The 1,366-nt window shown below is 33.9% G+C and overlaps 1 protein-coding gene across 1 annotated transcript; it reads left to right on the top strand.

Moving 5' to 3' along the window:
• Positions 1 to 280: 280 nt before the first annotated feature.
• Positions 281 to 1,051, top strand: LOC134689939 (E3 ubiquitin-protein ligase TRIM71-like). The gene has a single exon (XM_063549905.1). It carries the CDS (start codon positions 281 to 283, stop codon positions 1,049 to 1,051), a length of 771 nt encoding a protein of 256 aa, XP_063405975.1.
• Positions 1,052 to 1,366: the final 315 nt, after the last annotated feature.

Raw genomic sequence — 1,366 nt, 5'->3', positions numbered from 1 at the left:
TATTTTGTAAATATAAGGTGATATCCTATATAATACACACTGTGAATATTAAAACGGTTGATTTACTGGTACACTCGTAATAAACAATGTTCCATATCAGTATACATGTATTTGTTGTAAAATTAAATTTCCGTCAACATAAATAAATAATGTTTGAATTGTTCAAATACAACCCTGTCAATGATTTTAATACACTATTTATCGTCTTTGATCTAAATTTAGAATGCAATGTCATGTGATACAATCAGGTGTCATATATGTGATTTTGATCGAATTCAAAATGGCTCAAGCTGCGTCTAAAACATGCGAAGTTTGCGTAGGTGCACCTGGATCACATTATTGCATTGATTGTGAAGAATACTATTGTGAAAATTGTAAGTTGCTTCATAATAGGCAGAAGTTATCGAGAAACCACCAGTTTCAAAAAGCTTCCGACTTGATCCCGGAAGGTAAATCTAAATGTAGTGAACACAGAGAAAAACTAACGTTAGTGTGTAATACATGCAGTGTACCAGTATGTACCCGTTGCGTGGCAGGAAATCACAATGGGCATACATTTGCGGAATTTGTCGATGCAGTCACCAAATTACAAGGGGAAAATGAAACGAAAATTCGTACGAAAACTAAGGAGGCGAATCAAAATATAAAGATGATTGAGGATAGCATGAAGTCGTTTGATAATTCCGTTGAGTCGGTTATTAAAACCATCACCGAAAAAGGCAGTAATATTAAACGAATGGTTGACGAAGGTGTAGCTCAGATGATTGCCTCAGTGAGAGAACAATCAAAGAAAGAGAAAGATAAGCTGACGAATATGTTGTCTGAGGCTAAATCTGTTCTAGCTGCTGGACAGAACTTGGATCAAAGAAGTAAGGGTTTGGATAAAATGAGGCAGGATGGAACAATGGTACAACAGATGAAAAATATGGAAGAAGAAATCAACAAACTACGTATTAAGCATCTTCCAGAGTTTCCAAATATATCCCTCAGTCGCAAATCTGTGTCTGAAGATGAAATCAGGCAACTGATAGGTATACATACTATAAGGTAAATATAAAATTATGCATTGCTTTATAATTGACACAGTTGTCAACATAATCATGCAAAACTCTAAGATATCGAGACAAACGTAGTTTTTAAAATTAATATATGCATGTAGCAACATATTATTGTATTATTATTATTACAAATACGCAGAGTTGAGATGATTGTATATGAGACAACTTTTCATAATGACACGGGCTATAAATCATGGTACGGTCTTCATCAATAAGCAAAATACATTACGCATATCCAGGTTTAAAAGGTCTCGAAATGACAAAAGCGGAATAAATGAAAGTTCTATAAATCTGTAAACGAATTCTTA

Source organism: Mytilus trossulus, chromosome 11, assembly GCF_036588685.1.
Source record: "Mytilus trossulus isolate FHL-02 chromosome 11, PNRI_Mtr1.1.1.hap1, whole genome shotgun sequence".
In the NCBI taxonomy this organism is placed as follows: domain Eukaryota; kingdom Metazoa; phylum Mollusca; class Bivalvia; order Mytilida; family Mytilidae; genus Mytilus; species Mytilus trossulus.
Note: the sequence above shows the minus strand (reverse complement) of the source record. Positions and strands in the feature narration are given on the sequence as shown.

What these genes read in the sequence shown, in the direction of transcription:
- LOC134689939 (XM_063549905.1), top strand. Translation starts at nt 281, where the DNA reads ATGGCTCAAGCTGCGTCTAAAACATGCGAAGTTTGCGTAGGTGCACCT.